This window comes from Oncorhynchus kisutch, linkage group LG4 (genome assembly GCF_002021735.2).
Source record: "Oncorhynchus kisutch isolate 150728-3 linkage group LG4, Okis_V2, whole genome shotgun sequence".
In the NCBI taxonomy this organism is placed as follows: domain Eukaryota; kingdom Metazoa; phylum Chordata; class Actinopteri; order Salmoniformes; family Salmonidae; genus Oncorhynchus; species Oncorhynchus kisutch.
Window position 1 is genome coordinate 19,747,677 of NC_034177.2, and position 22,117 is coordinate 19,769,793.

General features: G+C 43.3%; 1 protein-coding gene across 8 annotated transcripts in view; it reads right to left on the reverse strand.

The window, feature by feature from the left end:
- LOC109889209 (phosphatidylinositol 4-phosphate 5-kinase type-1 gamma-like) overlaps positions 1-22,117 on the reverse strand; it is an 83,903-nt gene that overhangs the window by 54,406 nt on the left and 7,380 nt on the right. For 2 of the 8 annotated variants that reach the window (XM_031822607.1, XM_031822606.1), the window contains exon 1: positions 16,836-17,168. The exons of the other annotated variants lie outside the window; for them this stretch is intronic. In XM_031822607.1, the coding sequence (XP_031678467.1) occupies positions 16,836-16,908 (73 nt within the window). In that variant the 5' untranslated portion in view covers positions 16,909-17,168. Of the gene's footprint in view, positions 1-16,835; positions 17,169-22,117 lie in introns of those variants that run through there. 8 annotated transcript variants of the gene reach the window in all.

The following is a 22,117-nucleotide window of genomic DNA, read 5'->3' on the forward strand; positions in this document are numbered from 1 at the left end:
AGGGTCTGCAGAATTTATGGTGGAAAAAAATTGGTTTCCCATAAATTCGGGCGGAACAAATGGTACCTTTGCTGAAAATGTATGAACACCACTGGTCTTGTCAGTAAACCGTGTCGATAACATGTCAGAACCAGTTGGGACCATCACAATATACAGTGCATTCGGAAAGTATTCAGACCCTTTCCTTTTTCCACAGTTTGTTACGTTAGCCTTATTCTAATGTGGATTAAATATTTTTTGTTTTCATCAATCTACACACAAAACCCCATAATGACAAATCAAAAACATTTTTTCAAATGTATAAAAAAAGAATAACACCTTATTTACATAAGTATTCAGACCCTTTTCTCTGAGACTCTTGGGGATGCTTTTCTGCAAAGGGGGAGGTTGAGCTCAGGTGCATCCTGTTTCCATTAATCATCCTTAAAAAGTTTCTACAACTTGGAGTCTACCTGTGGTAAATTCAATTGATTGGACATGATTTGGAAAGGCACACACCTGTCTATACAAGGTCCAACAGTTGACAGTGCATGTCAGAGCAAAACCCAAGTCATGAGTTGTTGAAGGAATTATGCATAGAGCTCCGAGACAGGATTGTGTCAAGGCACAGATCTGTGGAAGGGTAGCAGAACATTTCTGCAGCATTTAAGGTCCCCAAGAACACAGTGGCTTCCATCATTCAAGTTTGGAACCAGCAAGACTCTTCCTAGAGCTGTCGGCTGGCCAAACTGAGCAATCAGGGGAGAAGGCCCTTGGTCAGGGAGGTGATCAAGAACCCGATGTTCACTATGACAGAGCTTCAGAGTTCCTCTGTGGAGATGGGAGAACCTTCCAGAAGGACAACCATCTCTGCAGCACTCTACCAATTAGGCCTTTACGATAGAGTGGCCAGACAGAAGCAACTCCTCACAGCCTGCTTGATGTTTGACAAAAGGCACCTGAAGGACTCCGAGACCTTGAGCAACATGATTCTCTGGTCTGATGAAACCAAGATTGAACTCTTTGGCCTGAATGCCAAGCGTCACGTCTGGAGGAAACCTGGCACCATCTCTATGGTGAAGCATGGTGGTGGCAGCATCATGCTGTGGGGATGTTTTTCAGTTGCAGGAACTGGAAGACTAGTCAGGGTTGAGGGAAAGATGAACGGAGCAAAGTACAGAGAGATCCTTGATGAAAACCTCATGCAGAGTGCTCAGAACCCCAACAGGACAAGAACCCTAAGCACACAGCCAAGACAACGCAGGAATGGCTTCGGGACAAGTCTCTGAATGTTCTTGAGTGGCCCAGCCAGAGCCCGGACTTGAAAAAAAAATAATAATATTTAATCAATTTTAGAATCAGGATGTAATGTAACTAAATGTGGAAAAAGTCAAGGGGTCTGAATACTTTTTGAATGCACTGTAGTACAGCCACCAAACCTGTACAGGGAGAATGAGCAAATATAGAATACTCATCACAATAAATACCAACCACTCCTGGGAAGTACTAAGCAGACCAGGTAATCTGCTCACTCGTTTACCACACAAAGCTTCTAGCAGCAAGTCCATTAGTAGTGGATGACAGGGAGAGACAGAGGGACTCATGGGACAAACGGCATTTTGATGTTGTCCTCTCTCTCTCTCTCCCTCCCCCCTCTCCCCCCCCCCTCTCTCCCCCCCCCCCCCCCCCCCCCCCTCTCTCTCTCCCCCCCCCCCTCCCTCTCCCTCCCCCTCTCTCTCATTTCCATGTGCGTCAGTCACCTGCCTCGGGGTGACTCCCTCAGTGCCCCCTGGCCATCAACTAAATTAGTTCTCTCTCGTTCCTCTCCCTTCCTCCGCATTTCCACACCCAAGTGTCGGAAATTAACAGACCCGGGGAAAATGAACAAGCTTACTGTGTGTGATAGTTCAGCTTCTTCTTACCGGCGTACCTCTCCCTATCACACACTTCAACTGATAAATGTTTATATACACCTATTCTTGCTATGGGTTTGCAGAATGGAGAATTTATATGGTAAATTGTAGAGACTTAACATCTCATTCACATCTAATGTGTTAGTGACAATTATTCCTCTAGAACACCTGGCCCTTCTCTCTCAGACGTCAATGGAAGATGGCTGTATTGTACTTTAGTGCCGGCTGTTGGCTCTCATGCAATCACAAACAAAGCCAAATCATCCCAGACGTGACTGCACACGCTCCCCTTCTTCACTCCCCATTCCCTGGTTTCCATGACTCCCCAATTGAGGTCAACTGGCTTTTTATGAGTATGCACGTGTGCCTGGAATCAACAGACACATGCTGCCTTCTTCCAAATGAAATCTCATTTTATTTGTCACATGCTTACTTACAAGCCCTTAACCAATGGTGCAGTTCAATAAATTCAGTAAAAATAAAAAGTAACACTAAATTAGGGCATTTGTTTGAACACAGGAGCAAACAGAGATCATAGCCAATCCAGAATAAACAAAGACAAAACAATAAACAAAATGACCATGTATCAATAAAGAGGATAGTGTACAGCCGAACCAATACTGTGACCTCGCCTCACATTGTTCGTGTGTAACTGCGAAACCTTGCTATTTAAGCCAAACGGGGATATTTTTAGATGCTGCTATGATTGAAACAACTGGATTGAGTGCATCTGCATCATATGTTCTGAGTGCTGATTATCCATGTGTCAGTCTGACCTAGTTCAGATCAATGGGATAGGTCCCCAGAGGTGCTTAAGGACTGTCGGCTAGGTCTCGCAGGTTGCTGTAACAATTGATTGGGTTGATTTTCTTCAGAACAATCTAGACAAGCCTGTTTTGTTTATTGGATTTTAAGAGTACACCTGGAATGACATTCTGGCTCTGAAATCAATGAATGGAGAGAATAACTCAATAAAAAGTTTAACACAGAGAAAGATACTTACAGTTTTTCCCCAATTGTTTACACACAAAAATTGGAACTTGAAACCTGAAACTCATGTACCAAATCCCTAAACCAAGTCTGAAAAATTGCAAGCACAATTCCTGCTTTACACTCAGTTTTCAGTTCTATATCACACTTTTTGCAAAACACTACACACAGTTCTCTATATTAGGCACAACATTCAAAAATAAAATATCTTAAGTCCCTTTGGAAAGCAACGCCAATCACAATGCCAAGCTCTATACACCAAATGGCAACACCCACTCCTCACAGGTGTAAACACTAGTTGCTGAAATGTTCACTTCAATATCAGAGCTTTAGCACTGTAAAAAGGCCACAGATGAGCTCTCCTGTTTTGGAGGAAAATGGAAGTCAATGGTGAAGCAAGAGCTAGAGGTGAAGGAGTGAGAGTAAGGGGATGAAGAGGAGGATGAGGATGGACAGTTGTCTCAGATGAGATCAGGGCCACATTGGTTGACCATGTGCTCAACCATGGATTGAGTATGAGGGAGGCTTGGCAGAGAGTTCAGTCCAACCTGAGCTGCTACACAGTTGCATCTATCATCCGAACATTCAGAAATGGCAACCGGTAAGTTACCTACCATCTATGCTCTTTATGTATGTATACTGTAGTCTGACATATCAGTAGGCCTTTGTTCCTCAGTAATTGTTGGCCTGTTACAGTAATGTCATTTCATATGGAAAGAAAATAGATTATTGTAGCTTACTGTAACCAATCATATCATATTTGTGGATCTTCTGCAGAACTGAGAGACGGCCAGGCCATGGTGGAAGACACAGTTCACACAAGAACAGGAGACCGCTAGTGTGAACATGGTGGTGGTCAACAATACCATTAGACTAGGAGAAATCCAGAAGCACATAATTGCAGACAACACAATATTCAATAACATTCACCAGGTGGGCTTGTCTACATTGGACCGTGTATTACAGCGCAACCGAATACGGATGAAACCGGTCTACAGGGAGCCATTTGAGCGAAACTCAGAGAGGGTTAAAGAACAGAGCTATGAATATGTGCAAGTAAGTACTATACTGTGAATCTACTATCCTATCAGCACTGTATAGACACATTACAGTACTGTAACCCAGTGTATTGTGCCTCACCATATTGACTGCTCTAGGTCTATGTCACATATTGTCTTGTTGTCTGATTCAGAGTCTTGGAGCTGGATGCCGGTGTAATTCAGCACGTTTATATTTACATTGATGAGGCTGGATTCAACCTAGCCAAAAGATGGGGACGGAACATTATTGGCCACCGTGCCACAGTGAATGTCCCTGTACAGCGTGGAGGGAATATCACCACATGCGCAGCCATTACCCAGAAGGCGTCCTCCATCACCATGCCAACCTTGGTTTACAACATGTTTACAACACCGCCATTCTCATCACCTTCCTGGACACACGACATCATCATTCCAGCCGAGCAGATGGATGGACCAGAGCAGCCCAGGTATGTTGTCATCTGAGACAACGTGAGTTTCCACCGGGCTGCTCTGGTCTGCAACTGGTTCATCGACCACCCACAATTTATTGTTCTATACCTCCCATCATATTCCCCATTACTAAACCCAATTGAAGAGTTTTTTTTCGGCATGGTGATGGAAGGTGTATGTGGTGAAGTTGATGTGGGGGCTTTTGGCGTCTGGATCCGTCACTCCAGAATAATCTTTTCCCGGTGTTTAGCCAGGGAGAACATGGCTTGTGATGTAGATGAGGTGCTGTTTAGCCAGGGAGAACATGGCTTGTGATGTAGATGAGGTGCTGTTTAGCCAGGGAGAACATGGCTTGTGATATAAATGAGGTGCTGTTTAGCCAGGGAGAACATGGCTTGTGATGTAGATGAGGTGCTGTTTAGCCAGGGAGAACATGACTTGTGATGTAGATGAGGTGCTGTTTAGCCAGGGAGAACATGGCTTGTGATGTAGATGAGGTGCTGTTTAGCCAGGGAGAACATGGCTTGTGATGTAGATGAGGTGCCGTTTAGCCAGGGAGAACATGGCTTGTGATGTAGATGAAGTGCTGTGGCCAGACCAAAATAGGAAGCAGGATGCAGCCGAATGTCTTTTTTCTTACATTTTGCACGTGTTTTGGTGTTAAGAGTTTTGAAAGAATGAGCCACTTTCATTTTTGTATAGAAAATCCTTTATCTGACTGGATGTTTTTCTCCTGTTGGGTATGGAGTGTTACATGCGTACAGGAACAAGTGTTCAAAAATACTGCATTTTGGAAATAAATGACAATATTTTTTTTGTTACTTTATTGCATTTGTGTGTGTTTATTTATGTATATTTGAGTAGGTATACATTACTGCAACAATCTTTCACAACCAGTTACAGTGTAACACTGAAAATCCAAAAGGCAGAAACCTACTGCTGGGATATTCATAGTAGTGTTTTGTGTTGAGCACATCATAAACCTACTGCTGGGATATTCATAGTAGTGTTTTGTGTTGAGCACATCAGTGTGTTGGTTGGTCGACAGATCTATTCATATGACGTGTGTGTGTGTGTGTGTGTGTGTGTGTGTGTGTGTGTGTGTGTGTGTGTGTGTGTGTCATTTTGATGCAAAAAAAATATTGGACAGAGAAAACTGTTTTGAATGCAGTGCAGTTTTGTGTTTAGAGTTTTGGGAAAATGGGCCAAAGATTCAGCAAACGTGTGTAAACAATTAAGGAAAACTGTAACTAAAACTGCCTAGACTCAAAATATACCACTGATCAAATAAAACCTTATTTGCCACATGCGCCAAATACACCAAGTGTAGAATGGGGGGGGTGTCAATGTAAATTGTCCGGTGGTGATTTTTCTGAATTGTTCAGCAGTCTTGGGGGCTGTTGAGGAGCCTTTTGGTCCTAGACTTGGCGCTCCGGTACCGCTTGCCGTGCGGTAGCAGAGAAAACAGTCTATAACTCGTCGGTGATGTGGACACCAAGGAACTTAACTCTCAACCTGCTCCACTACCGCCCCGTCGATGTTAATGGGGGCCTGCTCGGTCCGCCTTTTCCTGTAGTCCACGATCAGCTCCTTTGTCTTGCTCACATTGAGGGAAAAGTTGTTGTCCTGGCACCACACTGCCAGGTCTCTGACCTCCTCCCTATAGGCTGTCTCGTTGTCGGTGATCAGGCCTACCACTGTTGTGTCATCAGCAAACTTATAATTTTGATCATAGGTACACTTCAACTGTGAGAGACTGAATCTAAAACAAAAATCCAGAAAATCACATTGTATGATTTTTAAGTAATTAATTAGCCTTTTATTGCATGATAAGTATTTGATACATCAGAAAAGCAGAACTTAATATTTGGTACAGAAACCTTTGGTTTGCAATTACAGAGATCATACGTTTCCTGTAGTTTTTGACCAGGTTTGCACACACTGCAGCAGGGATTTTGGCCCACTCCTCCGTACAGACTTTCTCCAGATCCTTCAGGTTTCGGGGCTGTCGCTGGGCATTACGGACTTTCAGCTCCCGCCAAGGATTTTCTATTGGGTTCAGGTCTGGAGACTGGCTAGGCCACTCCAGGACCTTGAGATGCTTCTTACGGAGCCACTCCTTAGTGGCCCTGGCTGTGTGTTTCGGGTCGTTGTCATGCTGGAAGACCCAGCCACGACCCATCTTCAATGCTCTTACTGAGGGAAGGAGGTTGTTGGCCAAGATCTCGCGATACATGGCCCCATCCATCCTCCCCTCAATACGGTGCAGTCGTCCTGTCCCCTTTGCAGAAAAGCATCCCCAAAGAATGATGTTTCCACCTCCATGCTTCACGGTTGGGATGGTGTTCTTGGGGTTGTACTCATCCTTCTTCTTCCTCCAAAACATGGCGAGTGGAGTTTAGACTAAAAAGCTCTATTTTTGCCTCATCAGACCACATGACCTTCTCCGATTTCTCCTCTGGATCATCCATATGGTCATTGGCAAACTTCAGACGGGCCTGGACATGCGCTGGCTTGAGCAGGGGGACCTTGCGTGCGCTGCAGGATTTTAATCCATGACGGCGTAGTGTGTTACTAATGGTTTTCTTTGAGACTGTGGTCCCAGCTCTCTTCAGGTCATTGACCAGGTCCTGCCGTGTAGTTCTGGGCTGATCCCTCACCTTCCTCATGATCATTGATGCCTCACGAGGTGAGATCTTGCATGGAGCCCCAGACCGAGGGTGATTGACCGTCATCTTGAACTTCTTCCATTTTCTAATAATTGCACCAACAGTTGTTGCCTTCTCACCAAGCTGCTTGCCTCTTGTCCTGTAGCCCATCCCAGCCTTGTGCAGGCCTACAATTTTATCCCTGATGTCCTTACACAGCCCTCTGGTCTTGGCCATTGTGGAGAGGTTAGAGTCTGTTTGATTGAGTGTGTGGGCAGGTGTCTTTTATACAGGTAACGAGTTCAAATAGGTGCAGTTAATACAGGTAATGAGTGGAGAACAGGAGGGCTTCTTAAAGAAAAACTAACAGATCTGTGAGAGATGGAATTCTTACTGGTTGGTAGGTGATCAAATACTTATGTCATGCAATAAAATGCTAAATGAATTACTTAAAAATCATACAATGTGATTTTCTGGATTTTTGTTTTAGATTCCGTCTCTCACAGTTGAAGTGTACCTATGATTAAAAAAAAATACAGACCTCTACATGCTTTGTAAGTAGGAAAACCTGCAAAATCGGCAGTATATCAAATACTTGTTTTCCCCACTGTAGGTGTTCCTTTTGTCCAGGTGAGAAAGGGCGGTGTAGAGTGCGATTGAGATTGCGTCATATGTGGATCTGTTGGGGCGGTATGCGAATTGGAGTGGGTCAAAGGTGTCTGGGAGGATGCTGTTGATGTGAGCCATGACCAGCCTTTCAAAGCACTTCATGGCTACCGACGTGAGTGCCACTGATTGTTTAATGGGTAAGGTAAACGAAAACCATGTGCCTTTAAGGCAGCAGAGAAATGTCACACACAAAATGTAGATTTTTTGCTTGTGTTTTCAGTGTATGTAAGACTTTATTTTTCTCATTAATATGTGCCTTTCAGTTAGGCCAAAACAATAGCAGGGCAACAGAATTAAGTTTGAAGAAGAACTAGGCCTGTATGTTGTTGAGTATTGAATCTACGGAAGGCAATGAGCCAGTGCAAACGCCTAATTGGTCTCTCTCTAAATTATAAGTCACCCACTCCTTCCCTCCTCCTTTGTTTTTGGCTTCGGCCCAGTTGGAAAGTTGCTGCAGTGAGGTAATTGACTCTGTCTGCTCCAGTGTGACCATGTTGTCAGATTTCACCCATTCCTCCCCAACCAGGACTATTAAGTGACCACACTCATGATTAAGGCACCCTCAAATGTACTAACGCTAAACCTTTTAAAGGCTTAACACATTCATGGCCATTACAGGACCTGGCAGGATATTACCCCGTATTACCCACACACCAACAGGAGGCATGCCAGTAACCCACAGACAGAGCATTAAAACATCTCAAATTGGCAAACCACACCACAGCTTAAAACCGCCAAATGCGATTCATTCTAGCATTGAAATGGTAGTCTAGTCAACATAACCACAGTGAAATAAAATATGCAGTGTATAGCTGACAGTCAGTGGCTACAGTGTGTGCCTGGGGGGGAAATGCTTTTCATGAAGCCAACGGATGCTCCATTATGATCAATAGCAGGTCTGAGTTAATAAAAAGTTCAGTCATTCAATTCAGCTGGCTAGAACATCCCATTGAGACGTGTGGGTGTGCTGAGCTGCTGCTCAATGAAGTCTGCCAGAACAGTCATCTTAATGTAGCCCAGCCTTTTGAAAGCAATAGCATTTATTTGAACTGCCACCAAACATACAATGTGGAAAGAGTTGAGTTCAATTCCTTTTAAATTCTGTCAATTCAGGGAGTGAAATAAAGAGCTAATATTAATTTAATTTCAAGTCATTTCCTTGGATTGACCGATAAATTATTTTTGGTCAATAAGTAAACTCAGCAATAAAAGAAACGTCCTCTCACTGTGTAAATATTTGTATGAACATAACAAGATTCAACAACTGAGACATAAACTGAACAAGTTCCACGGACCTGTGATTTACAGAAATTGAATAATGTGTCCCTGAACAAGGGGGGGGGGGGGGGGGGGGGGAGAAATCTAAATCAAAAGTAAGTCAGTATCTGGTGTGGCCACGAGCTGCATTAAGTACTGCAGTGCATCTCCTCCTCATGGCCTGCACCAGATTTGCCAGTTCTTGCTGTGAGATGTTACCCCACTCTTCCACCAAGGTACCTGCAAGTTCCCGGACATTGCTGGGGGGAATGGCTCTAGCCCTCACCCTCCGATCCAACAGGGCCAGACGTGTTCAATAGGAGCGCTTCGCTAGCCATGGCAGAACACTGACATTCCTGACTTGCAGGAAATCACGCACAGAACGAGCAGTATGGCTGGTGGCATTGTCATGCTGGAGGGTCATGTCAGGATGAGCCTGCAGGAAGAGTACCACATGAGAGAGGAGGATGTCTTCCCTGTAACGCACAGCGTTGAGATTGTCTGCAATAACGACAAGCTCAGTCCGATGATGCTGTGACACACCGCCCCAGACCATGATGGACCCTCCACCTCCAAATTGATCCCGCTCCAGAGTACACGCCTCGGTGTAACGCTCATTCCTTCGACAATAAACGCAAATCCGACCATCACCTCTGGTGAGAAAACGTGACTCGTCAGTGAAGAGCACTTTTTGCCAGTCCTGTCTGGTCCAGCGATGGTGGGTTTGTTCCGTTCCTGTTGTTACATGTGGTCTGCCACTGCGAGGACGATCAGCTGTCTGTCCTGTCTCCCTGTAGCGCTGTCTTAGGCGTCTCACAGTACAGACATTGCAATTGATTGCCCTGGCCACATCTGCAGTCCTCATGCCTTCTTGCAGCATGCCAAAGGCACGTTCACACAGATGAACAGGGACCCTGGGCATCTTTCTTTTGGTGTTTTTCCAGAGTCAGTAGAAAGGCCTCTTTAGTGTCCTACGTTTTCATAACTGTGACCTTAATTGCCTAACGTCTGTAACCTGTTAGTGTCTTAACGACCGTTCCACAGGTGCATGTTCATTAATTGTTTATGGTTCATTGAACAAGCATGAGAAACCGTGTTTAAACGCTTTACAAAGAAGATCTGTGAAGTTATTTTGATTTTTACTAATTATCTTTGAAAGACAGGGTCCTGAAAAAAAAACTTCTACCATAATTTGCAAATAAATTCATTAAAAATCCTACAATATGATTTTCTGGATTTTTTTCCCTCATTTTGTCTGTCATAGTTGAAGTGTACCTATGATGAAAATTACAGGCCATCTTTCATCTTTTTAAGTGGGAGAACTTGCACAATTGGTGGCTGACTAAATACTTTTTTGCCCCACTGTACACTTTGTCGCTTTATGATGTGTTGGCGATGAGGGAAAACATTCATTTAATCAATTTTAGAATAAGGTTGTAACGTAACAAAATGTGGAAAAAGGGAAGGGGTCTGAATAGACTATCTTGGATAAATTATACAAATATTTGTTAATACTGTAATCCCCAATTTAGCCTAACTGTGCCAGGACATAGTAGTCTTGTCAGGACTGGTGAGTGTTGTTGACTTCAAAAGCAGAAAAATAACAATATACTGAAGCTGAGGTTGGAACCTGGTGTATTGGCACCGACTACCATTGCAAACACAAAACTTTTGTGGTCTTTCCTATCCATGAAAGGCAATGGCTGCATGCTCATTACTGCTTCTCTAACTTCTCTTCTTTTTTTTAAAGACTGATGATCCATTGAGACCAGAAGGCAAAAGTGCTTAATACATTTCATATCAAAACCACAACCAAAACTGAACTCAGCTATTCACCTCAGGAAAAATCAAAGCATTAAATGGTATCTTTATTAAAGCCATGTCCACTTTGCTGAGTGCTGGGGTCTGATTGACAGCAGACTCAAAACCTCCACGGACCTTTGTGTGTCCTGACATGACCTGGAATGCAGAGTCATCTTCATTCTAAGATATACATGGGCAATTTGAACTTTCTCATAAATCATGCACTGATGTGGAATACAAAAAAGAATAAACAAGTAAACAGAAGGGCTTGAAAAACATCCAAATGCCTAATTCGAGTTAGAAAGGACTTGGAGCACTTAACCGAAAAAGCAAGAAGATGTCAGCTTGACATCAAAACGTCAGTCACCTCTTCGTATCCAGTACAATGGATTAAAGTGAGCTAAAATAAATAAATCTCTGCTTTTTTTTGTTGAGTGCTCCAACTTCTTTCTACCTTCAATTACCACTTCTGGAAGGTTTTCTTGGTAAGCCCTTCTCATGATTTTTGTCATTGTTCTTGAGTACCCCTCCTTTCCTTTGTTTGATGAAGTACAAAGCGCCACCTGAACTCCCAACACTCAAAACAAGTAAGGACTTGACACATGAAATGCAGCAGTAAAAACCAGTCAGTCTCTCAGAGTCCATAATGCTCTGCTTCTCTTCCTTCTACATGGCTCTAACATAACCTCCTTAGGGCTATAACACTGCCTGCCTGAGTGGAGCCCTGCTGTTTCCGACTCTGGCTCCCCTCTGACTTAATGCTCTCTCCCATCGGTCTCAATGGGAATGATGGAGATGGACCCAGCATTACTCTGTCATTCACCCAGAAACCCTGCTTGGCTGGGACAGACAGATTGTGGTTTGTTGAACATCATGCTCCAGCACACAGAGATGTCAACACACATCGATTGGTTTGTTGGGCTTCATCATAGCCAGTTTATCAAACCTAATGTTGTGACATTATGTGATATTCGAATGAATAGGACTCATTCGTTCCGAAAACTAGAGTAGACAGGATATGAACATCTGCAGAGAACAACGTGTCAATATTGAAACGACTACCGTAATTGCTGGACTATTAAGCGCACCTGAATATAAACCGCACCCACTGAATTATTAAAAAATATGTATTTTGTACATAAATAAGCCGCACATGTCTATAAGCCGCAGGTGCCTACCGGTACATTGAAACAAATGAACTTTACACAGCCTTTAAACGAAACACGGCTTGTAACAAAAATTAAAACAGTAGCCTACCAAGAAAGTCATTGGTCACTATCTTCCTCCTCCTGTGCACTGAAACCACTGAAGTCATCTCCTTTGGTGTCGGAGTTGAATAGCCTCAGAATTGCTTCATCCGATGTTGGATCGTTTTCATTGTCGCTCTCGTCACTTTCATCCGGAGGCAAATACCCCGCTGAGCTCATGCTGCCCTCTTCAACACGCAGCAGTCCAGCCTTTCGAAACCCGTTGATGATAGTGGATTTTTTGACACGCTGTCAGGACCCACTGGCAGACTTGACCATAAGTTGCTCTTCGCATGCAGCCCGTTTTAGTGAAGGATTTCTCCCCACTTGTCATCCAAGCCTCCCACTGAACACGGAGCGCCACCTTAAATGCACGATTTACACTGATGTCGAGTGGCTGCAAATACTTTGGGCCATCTGCTTTTCTTCCCTCTGAAAGCTTTTGTTGTCTTTTTGCACTGAGTCAGTTCCTCACGGCTGCTGTTTCCAACATCTTATAATCGACTCATTAAGGCCAAGCTCCCATGCAGCAGCTCTATTTCCTTTTCCAACAGCCAGATTTATCGCCTTTAACTTGAAAGCTGCATCATATGCATTTCTCAGTGTCTTTGCCATGATGAGGGTGACAAAATTACTACCGTAATCAGAATGATGGGAAGTTTGAGCGCGCTCGATTTACGTCACATTATGTGACGGTGCTCAGTTTTGTTGGCAGGATGAATCTTGTGAAAGCGGGAAAAATCCATAAATTAGCCGCGTCATTGTATAAACCGTGAGGTTCAAAGTGTGGGAATAAAGTAGCGGCTTATAGTCCGGAAATTACGGTAAATACGTGAATCTGTCAGGAGGACGGGTGAACCGAGCACAAATCTAGATCATGTTGTAAAAATAAACCTTTTTTTTAGGGGCTTTGGTTTACTTTCCCACACTGTCAAGTAGACAGAGGATTGTCTAACTAGTCCTATGAGCACCACATCTTTGGCTGCGTGTGTCAGGATATCCTCCCTTAGGGAGATGTGTGCTTCTGTAGGGCCACCGGGAGCAGAGCTGCGTCCTGCTCCTTAGGCGGAGTTAAAAACAGCTCAGACCTCCAGGCAGAGAGGAGATGGGATCACACACACACACACACACACACACACACAGTTATGCAGTTTCTGTTTTCATCACTTACTGGGTCCTTGGATCAGAACTGAGTGGTTATCCCTCGCTGATCCCAAAAACTGCAGAGAGTTGTTGTGAGCAGCATGAACGTCCTTTTAGGGTGAACTTAGGGGAGCATGGCAGTTAAAATGCATGTGTAGCAGCTAGGTTCTGTTGCATTCAGTTTACACCATTAATAATCAGGGTGGTGATGGATGAGAGCAGCACATTTTCCTCTGGTGATTAAGAGCTAATGCACTTGTTTACCTTGACTAGAGTCTGTCTGACACAGGAGCCATAGCGTAAACGCTGTATGGGCACAGCAGTAGCAATGCATACCTTCCCAAATTACTGGGTTTGGCTGGTCAAAACAACAATATATAAAATATGCCATTTAGAGGACACTTTTCTACAAAGAAACTTAGTCATGCGTGCATACATTTTATGTATGGGTGGTCCCGGGAATCAAACCCATTACCCTGGCGTTACAAGCACCATGCTCCACCAACTAAGCTACAAAGGACCTCATCTGCGCTCAGCAAGAGGCTGACCATAGATCGCTCAACCACAGCTTTATATGGAGGGACTACGGTTGAATAAGGAGCTGCCCTTCCATGTCAGAGACAAACTTGTGAAATGTGTTGCTAGGTACTGTCAGATAGTCTGGCTGACACCTAACTCCAAGTCCTCCTGCATTAAGAGTCGGGGAAAATATATTTTGTTGTTGTTGACACGATGCGTCGATAATGAAGAGGATGTGCTTTTTTTACTGATACAGTGGTGAGAAGGTATCTACCGTCCAGAAGCAACTTTCCCATACATTTTCTGCATTCAGGTTCACTCAAACATATTTTAAAAGCTTTGTTTTACTATTGACAGTAACTGCTGATTTTGGGATTGTATATATCGATACGCTCTCCTTAAATATTTGTCATCTGATGTATTCATTTCATTCGGAATTGTTTAATCAAACTTCTCGCCACCAGTTCATGATATCATGGCATAAAAACTACAATCTGTGTCCTGAATTCAGCTGTCGCGTTAATGCAGAATTCTGAATTTTTCACACAGAAACAAAAGATCAAACGCACAACAAATACTGTATCTTAGTGAGTTTTGTAAACGCAGATGTTAAAATGCGTGTTATTGTAATTTCTGCTTGGCATTAGACACATTTTGTGGCTTAGTTGCACTTCTCCACTCAGATGACGAACGCTCTGACTGATGTGTAGCTACTTTTCGGTACTTTTCTCAGTGTACTGTACTTTTCTCCAATAAAATGCAAGACTAACTTCAAGCAAATGTTGCTGGCTATATACTTCTATGATAAACATTCGAAATATAAATGGCCATGCATTGTTTCTGCAAGAAACATATTACTTTTTCATTGTAAGCTCATTTGTGTGGTTGCTAGCATTGTACTTCTGTTGTCATCTGATGAAAATTAAGCTAAACTCAGCAAAAAAAGAAGTGTCCCCTTTTCAGGACCCTGTCTTTCAAAGATATTTAGACTTTTACGAATTAACTTCATAGATCTTCATTGTAAAGGGTTTAAACACTGTTTCCCATGCTTGTTCAATGAACCATAAACAATTAATGAACATGCACCTGTGGAACAGTCATTAAGACACTAACAGCTTACAGACGTTAGGCAATTAAGGTCACAGTTATGAAAACTTAGGACACTAAAGAGGCCTTTCTACTGACTCTGAAAAACACCAAAAGAAAGATGCCCAGGGTCCCCTCACCTGCGTGAACGTGCCTTAGGCATGCTCAAGGAGGCATGAGGACTGCAGATGTGACCAGGGCAATAAATTACAATTTCCGTACTGTGAGACGCCTAAGACAGAGCTACAGGGAGACAGGACGGACAGCTGATCATCCTCGCAGTGCAGACCACATGTAGCAACACCTGCACATGATCAGTACATCCGAACATCACACCTGCGGGACAGGTAAAGGATGGCAACAACAACTGCCCGATTTAAACCAAGAACGGACAATCCCTCAATCAGTGCTCAGACTGTCCGCAATAAGCTGGGAGAGGCTGGACTGAGGGCTTATAGGCCTGTTGTAAGACAGGTCCTCACCTGACATCACCGGATACAACGTCGCCTATGGGAACAAACCCACCATCGCTGGATCAGACAGGACTGGCAAAAAGTGCTCTTCACTGACAAGTCACGGTTTTGCCTCACCAGGGGTGATGGTCGGATTTGCGTTTATTGTCGAGGGAATGAGTGTTACACTGAGGCCTGTACTCTGGAGCGGGATCAATTTGGAGGTGGTCTGGGGAGGTCTCACAGCAAGAACTGGCAAATCTGGTGCAGTCCATGAGGAGATGCACTGCAGTACTTAATGCAGCTGGTGGCCACATCAGATACTGACTGTTACTTTTGATTTTGACCCCCCCCCCCCCCATTGTTCAGGAACACATTATTCCATTTCTGTTAGTCACATGCCTGTGGAACTTGTTCAGTTTATGTCTCAGTTGTTGAATCTTGTTATGTTCATATAAATAATTACACATGTTAAGTTTGCTGAAAATAAACGCAGTTGACAGTGAGGACATTTCTTTTTTTGCTGAGTTTATGTTATGCCTATTTTGTTGTTGTTGCACTAATGTATTTTGTGTGAAGAAAAAGCTATAGTTGCTCAGCCCTGATCAATCTACTGAAGCAAGCAAAAAATGTGACTTTCAATATAAAAACGCAGATGAAATGGTTTAAACACAGATTTTTTTTGATGATCTGCGTTTTGAAAATGCTGATTTCTGAACTCCCCTGGAATTAGCCTAGTGCGCATGTGTACCCAGCCATATCCTGTCCCGAGATTGTTTTCGCCAGTTGTCCCTGGCTAAACTAACTTAACTATGCTAATTTTGGTCCTCATTGCCAAACATAAATACTGCACCCTCAACTTCAAAACTAATTTGCTAGTTATACAATCATGTAAGTGAGAAATCTTCTGGAAAGAAACGTTAAAATTATTTATTGAATATTCATGGCTGGTTCGGGCCCTATGTCGTGTCGTAAGACAACGGTGGCAAAGGATATTATTGCTACCTAAAGCCGTCAGCATGCTTCAGTTCGGCTGGCAACTAGCCGAACTCGACTAGGAGAACCGAACATGCATGCCCGCATACTCCCTTAAAAGACATCATCTTGAAAAACAAGAAAAAAGCTACAATAGTACTGTTTGTCCAATTTGAGACACCGTCGCCATTATACACTGCCTAAAAATAGTTTGAATTGATTTAAAGCAAGAAATCTGGTCATAAATTGACGTAGTCACTCAATTTTACATAATGAGTCGTCTCTCATTGAATGATAAAGGCTTTATTGAAGAATCCGTACTGTTGACCAATCACCCACAAAGGGGCGGAGACTTCGGCTACAGACTTCATCTTGCCTCCAGAAAAATGTTTGTGTGCCCGAACAACATAAGAAGTCTAAAATGAAGAAAAAAAAAACGGCACAAAATGTCATCATATGCATGAACTCCTCCGAACGGTTTTGGCTGGGAAGCATGCGGATGACTTAATAACGTGGATCCAAGTTCAGTTTTGGCATAGGGTAAAGACGACCGCTTCCCAACCGAAACAGTTCGGAACAGTTTGTGCATATATTATGATGACATTTTAGTTTGTTTTGGGGTTCAAGGGAAATTAGAAACAGAAAAAGTGAAATTGATTCCAACATTCTATTATCAACATACCTGGATAAGGGCGCAAGAGGTTCTCATGTAGGGGGAAAGTTACATCTCCCAGGAAAACATAAGGACTTGGCATTGTTGTACCTGGCAGGACAGCTGGCAGTGGTAAATCAAGGGTCTTCAGCAGCAGCTGGGACCAAACAAACTCTTGAAACACTCCACCATAGCGTTCTTGGCTGTATGCCCTACATCAAAAATTGTGAACCAGTAGCAAGCATCTTCTCTGTCTCCATATCGCACCTATTATATGTGTTACTAGCTATATTAAATCTAGTACATCCTGGAAAATGTACATCATTTAAAAAAAAATGCCAGTCAAGTGTCGTCTTCTTCTATGAAATCATGGCGGTCCACAAACAAACTTTTAAAGTGCGTGGCGCCACCTACTGCGTTAGAATGTACTATCAATTATGATCTGCTAAATTCTGTACTACCATGAAAATAAAATTCAAAACCAAATAAATCCCTAACTTCTCCCACACATCTTTTCTTTCCTTTACACCGAGCAGCTACATGACCCATTCTTTGGGATTTAAATCACTGCAGTGCATATGGGACAAATTCTCTAACATTGAAACTAAGGAATCCGATCTGTGCTTTTTGACCAGCAGGGACAAATAATAATAATCACAGTGGTTGTCGAGGGTGCAACAGGTCAGCACCTCAGGAGTAAATGTCAGTTGGTTTTCATAGCCGATCATTCAGAGTTAGAGACAGCAGGTGCGGAAGAGAGAGCGAGTCGAAAACAGCAGGTCCAGGACAAGGTAGCACGCTTCACTGCTTTCTGTATCATGACCTCTCTTCTTCCCATGTCCTTCCACTACCGACCATTCTGGTCCTTTACTCTCATCCACCCGCTCCGTGCCAACAGAACTGACACCCATGTTGTTCTCATTCCAGCACAGCTATTGGTTCACCCCCCCCCCCCCCCCCCCCCCCAAAAAAAAACTGATCGGTTCTCTCAAAGCTCAGCCCATGTCTGTGCAAATACTGCATTACAATGGACTCAGATGCATGTTGAGACAATATCTCCACCCTGTGCAACATCCTGAGGCCTGACTCGGTTTGACTCATACTTCAAAGATGTGAGCCTTACTGAGCTGCAATTTTCTCCTGAGCCCTCCTCCTAGGCCTAGCCTATGTGTAAAGGTGTCCTGCTTGTGGGCTTAGACAGAAATCATTGAATGTGTACTAAACCCTGCTGAATGCAAAAAGGCTGGGAAGGGCAGTCTGAGTGTAAATCTTGGACTGCTGAAGTATGGAGAAAGATGACAGCTTCTAGAGAGTAAGGATAAATCCAGACAGAAATGTCTTATGCATAGCAACAAGACCTAACAGTCAAATATAGTAACATGTGGGTAAGTGATAAAAAAATGATAGTGTAATGTTTTACACACAACTTCTGCCAAACACTGAAATCAATCACTGACTAGAGTCAACTCCATGGCCTAAGAGTCATGAATGATAGTCTTGGCTTTGAATGAATGGCAACCAGTAGAGAGAAGGTTCAATAAGTTCGCCAGCTCCGCTGTATAATGAATGCATTTCCTCACTGTTCACGACCATTAAAGATTCATAACCCCTCCAGCATATCTCTCTACTTTGTGAAACATTGAGTCAGGGCACCATTGATGCAAAGTCTGCATTCATCAGTTACAGTAGCCATGTTTCCATATATAGTTTTTATGAGAGTAAAGTCATACTGTATATAAAAAAAACAGGACAACTATGATGAAAAGATGAAGTTTCTGTACAATTTTATAAATACCGACAGATCATTAGTTCGTTCGACATGGTGGGATCATTTTGTCAATAAAGGTAGTTATGCAAGAATTACGGTGGAAGTTATTTTATGCGCAAATATTTATTGAACAACCATGATATCGAAGTAAATGGAGTCACGCGATGGCATGGTGTGTGGTCTTCCCACTACGACTCAGGAAACCATGCAGTTTATTAGGCTACAGATGAAATACTGTAAACTATGATTCACTTGGCAGGGTTGTGAAAGTACACTGTGATCTTGAGTCTTTTTCTGGTGATATGTTGCTTTTTCTGGTGATATCGATGCTTTGACAAATAAAATATTCTCGCTCTTATCCATAATAATCTCATCATATAGACTAGCCAACAGATAGTGTGGGTAGGCTATAGCGCACGTGCCAAGACCAGAATAGGCACATTTGTTCTAAATATATATATATTTTTTAATTAAACATTTTGGGGGGGCACTTTTTAGCCCTTTTTCTCCCCAATTGTGTGATATCCAAATTGGTAGTTACAGTCTTTTCCCATCGCTGCAAATCACGTACAGACTCGGGAGAGGTGAAGGTCGAGAGCCATGCGTCCTCCGAAACACGTCCCCGCCAAGCTGCACTGCTTCTTGACACACAGCTCGCTTAACCCGGAAGCCAGCCGCACCAATGTTTTGGACGAAACATCGTACAGCTGGCGATTGAAGTCAGCATGCATGCGCCTGGTCGCCAGATGTGGTCGCTATGTGCTCAGATTCATCAAGAGCGCGATGGGACAAGGACATCCCAGCCGGCCAAACCCTCCCCTAACCCGGAAGACGCTGGGCCAATCGTGTGCCGCCTTATGGGTCTCCCGGTCACGGCTGGCTGTGACACAGCCCGGGATCAAACCCGGATTTGTAGTGACGCCTCTAGCACTGCGATGCAGTGCCTTTACATGGAACCCAAACCGGCTGTGTGCGTGCGCCATCGTGCATAAATGTATTTTGTCCCCCTACACCAAACGCGATCACGACATGCAGGTTAAAATATCAAAACAAACTCTGAACCAATGACATTAATTTGGGGACAGGTCGAAAAGCATTAAAGATGTATGGCAATTTAGCTAGTTAGCTTGCACTTGCTAGCTAATTTGTCCTATTTAGCTAGTTTGCTGTTGCCAATCTGTTGTCAATTGGATGGAAACCTAGCTTGTAAAGTAGAATATTCAGTGCAGTAAATAATTGATTGAGTTATGCTAACCTGTGTGGCCATCTGACTAAGACAGAATTCAGATCTACTATACTAGAGCAGGTTAAGTTCTTGTGGGTCTTAGAGGTCCGTGCAGAATGGCTGCTAGCCGTCCAGCAATATAGTTGATATTACTGGCCCCTGAGGAGTTCTATGATATTGTTTGGATTCTGACCCATAATGATGAGTCATTGAATGATACTGTCATAAATAATCCGGTGTGCCACAGCGCCTTTAGCAGGCAAAATGAAGTGGCTTTCGCACAGATGACTACTGCTCTCAAAACATTACCTGTGTGAACTATCACCCCTGAATACCTCCCATGCTTTAGGAGAAACCGCTGCTAATATGCCTTCATATTCAGAGACAGGTAAAGCAGTGAAGACTGAGATAAACTCTCCTTAATATAAACACTTGAACACTGAAACACTGAACACTGAAACAGACTCCAGAAGTCCAGACTCTGGACTTCGAAGTCCTAACATCTTTGAAGATAAAATACAGAGGCATTAGAGGAGGAGATAATCCACACAAAAAAAGGAACAATAATCTGGAAAGGTTTTGATAGAGGATTTAGCGGGGACCAAGCTAGCTTCAAACAGCTCTGGATTCTCCCAGACTTTAGTAAGAGGATAGGAAATTATAATAGCTCTACTTAACAGTGTGCACAGCACCCACCTTGTAACTAGAATCAACAACAACCTTTGGTTTGAAAGTCCTCTGAGTGTACACAACAGGGCAGCGTGACACGGAAGTCATCGGCGTAGTAAAGTCTGAACTGAAGTTGAGCTCAGCCCTCACCTGCACCTGAGTAGAGGTAATGACAATGGTGCTTCCATGATTTTTCAAAATAATTAAAACTGGGCTTACATGAAAACCTATGGACAAGGGTAGCCAAACAAACAGCCAAAAAACAAGGATGTTCCCATCTGTTCCCATCAATGGTAGCAGGCACACCATTGTGCCACTGTCAGCATTTCTGACAGCAGCAGCCTACAGAAGAGTACAGAGAGGGAGAGATAAGGAGAGAGGGATGGATGCTGAGGAACGAGTGGCTGAGCCAAGGAATTCACTGACTCACAAGGGGAGGGGAGAGGTGTGGTACAAGTGTGGTCTCTGAGGATGGAGGAAGGAGAGAACCAAGGAGATGAGAGGATGAGGCTGGGGGCAGGAGAGAACCAAGGAGAGGGGAGGATGAGGCTGGGGGCAGGAGAGGATGAGGCTGGGGGCAGGAGAGAACCAAGGAGAGGAGAGGATGAGGCTGGGGGCAGGAGAGAACCAAGGAGAGGAGGTAGGACATGCCTAAGTGAGATTAATTATGTCAGCCTGACAGGGGAACTGTTCATTGATCTAAAGAGAAAAACTACAGTTGCTTGAGTGTGAAGGCCTGAATGGAACAAAATGGTGAGATGGTTATTTCACCAGCCACGGTTACCCCCACACCATATTCTCACTAAGTCCCGTGATGATCTCATGTAGAATTAACACTCAACAATATGGGGAGTAGAGCTGGGCGATATGGACAAAAAAATCCATATCGGGATAAATTTCCTGAATTGATGCGATAATGATAAATAGAACGATAAGTTTAACATTCATGTGCAACACCGTTTTTATTATTATTATTATCATCCTTTAAAAACTACTACTTATGGTTGTAGCCATCAGTTGTCCCATTAACAATCACCAATAACAGCACACAAAGTGTCAAACTTCACATTAGTCAAGTATAGGCTACTTATCGCAATGAACAATATCAGAAAAATGCCTGTGATAAGTGATCGGTGTCAATCATTTTTGGTTTAATGTCCCAGCTCTAATGGAGTCCATATATTACAGACAACATTGTCATAGAACAATAGTCCCAATCAACCACAGATCAGTGAGATCTTATCCTTATTCAGCAGTAACATTCTGATTACAGGGCTCTACAGTGCGACCATTTTACTTACATATGCCCCTAAATATTTTGCTGTGCTACCTGGAATGAAAACTTAGGAGCACCAATGCACCTATAAAAATGTGAGATTCTAACTTTAATATCTCAAATACTTTTTCATTGTGCTGCTAAATTTCCTTGAGTGCGTGGCGCTTACATTGTTCAATGTATGTTTGTCCCTCTTTCCATAGGTTATGATGATATAATGAATAGCCTTGGACTATTGGATGGCTTAGGCCTACTCTACTTAATTAGAATGGTCAGGCTGTCAACTAAGCACGCACCTTTATGATCTCTTATCTGACTAAACAATGGCCAAGGAAAGAGCCATTCTGAGCAGACAGCAGCAGATGAAGTTGGCC